This window comes from Capsicum annuum, unplaced genomic scaffold, assembly GCF_002878395.1.
Source record: "Capsicum annuum cultivar UCD-10X-F1 unplaced genomic scaffold, UCD10Xv1.1 ctg47697, whole genome shotgun sequence".
Taxonomy (NCBI): Eukaryota; Viridiplantae; Streptophyta; class Magnoliopsida; order Solanales; family Solanaceae; genus Capsicum; species Capsicum annuum.
In genome coordinates, this window is record NW_025855360.1 from 1 (window position 1) to 1,683 (window position 1,683).

Below are 1,683 nucleotides of genomic sequence, written 5' to 3' on the forward strand. Positions count from 1 at the left end.
TTCCGGGTTGACACGGCCCGGCCCGTTTGACACCCATACTTCAACATGACAAGTAGTTCGTTTGATATAATGTTACTTTGATAAACTATCACAAACATGTTGCCATAAGATCCAAGAAAATAAAGAAGATCATAAAGGAAAAATAATGTAGGATATATATATTTTAGGGCTTCTTACCAAATGTATCCTACTTCCTACATATAATTTAGGGCTTCTTACCAAATGTATCGTTCTACCAACTAGTTTACCAAATATGGTTGAAATATACGTACTCCACATTTACACAATCAGTATGTATATATTGTATATAAGTACTTAATAAATATACTTAACTTATACACTTTATTTTGTAAATTAGCTGACCGAATGATTCAAACAATAAACTAGATGACCGAACGGTTCAGAAACATAACTATCATTCTATCTAATTAGGCTATGGTATACAGTAGGGAACTCAGAGAAGGCTTTAAAGCAGAAAAAACAGCAAACCATCCTTGTTGAGAAGGATGAATTACATCCCAAAAGAACGAAAGCTCTGGATTTTTACATATTACATATTTCTTCTGCAATCCACTTTGGTCTCCACATGAATATTTACTACTTGTTCCCATGCAACATGGTTTAAATGGATTCTCAAAGTTTGAATTTCCTATATATCCCATGTCAAATGGGGAAAAAAAAGAAAAAGAAATAGAGATTAATTAATTAGATATATAGGGGTGATAGACCAATATTTCAAACTAAGAGATTTCATTATTAATTTCATCGTCTTGTCATTATAGTTTTCGCACTAATTACTATGATAGTGAAGACACGAACCTAATATATGACATACTAAATTTAATATATGGATTACTCAGAAAATACAAATGATCGAAAGGTTAAAGTCTAGCACCCTAAGTTATGACACATTCTAAGTTTTATGTGACAAAAATAGTTTCGTAATTTTAGTGTTATACCATATACGAATATATAAAAAGTTCAGTAATCATACGTGAAATCGACCTAAAAACCTGTGACACATTCTTATAAGTTTCATGTGAGAAAAATAGTTTCGTAATTTTAGTGTTATACTAATATATAAAAGTTCAGTAATCATACGTGAAATTGACCTAAACATGTGTATGTACATGTGTGTGTGCGCGCGCGTGTGTTACCTGGGTGGTTTTGTTGTATATCCAAAGCAGACATGAAGGCACTATAGAGATCAAGAATGAAGAAACTTTGTCCACCAGTTTGATTGTTGAGTTTCTCTATAGTTTGATGCAACATTTGATTGTGAAATATTGAGAAAGAATTGGCAGATTCACTACAATTCTCATAAGAAGAAGCAATAGTCATTTTTGGCAAACAACCTAGGGGTTCCATTGTTGTTATGCCTATTTTTGAAACTCCCAATCCATGTATACGTCGAAGGTTCAATTCAAGTTCACTTAATATTGATTTAGTAAAATTTCCCAAGTCCTGCACAAAAATGAAATGCAAATTAATGTTTTACTTAAAGTGATATCTAGCATTTTATTATAGCAGCAACAATAACATATTCAAGATCAAGAAAACAATAGCTAGCTATTTTTTTTTTTTTAAAGTAATTAATGAGGTCTATCAAGTAACATACATATCTCATCAATCTTCTTCCCTAGCTAGCTAATCAAAAGATTTTTCTTGCTTCTGTGGTTATTT

General features: G+C 31.4%; 1 protein-coding gene across 1 annotated transcript; it reads right to left on the reverse strand.

Moving 5' to 3' along the window:
• Positions 1-354: 354 nt before the first annotated feature.
• LOC124892483 (GDSL esterase/lipase At5g03610-like) lies at positions 355-1,464 on the reverse strand (the record flags this gene model as incomplete). Its single annotated transcript, XM_047403766.1, has 2 exons — positions 355-649; positions 1,158-1,464. Coding segments are annotated over 2 exons (528 nt in total), but the record flags the coding sequence as incomplete, so codon positions are not given.
• Between the last annotated feature and the right edge of the window lie 219 nt (positions 1,465-1,683).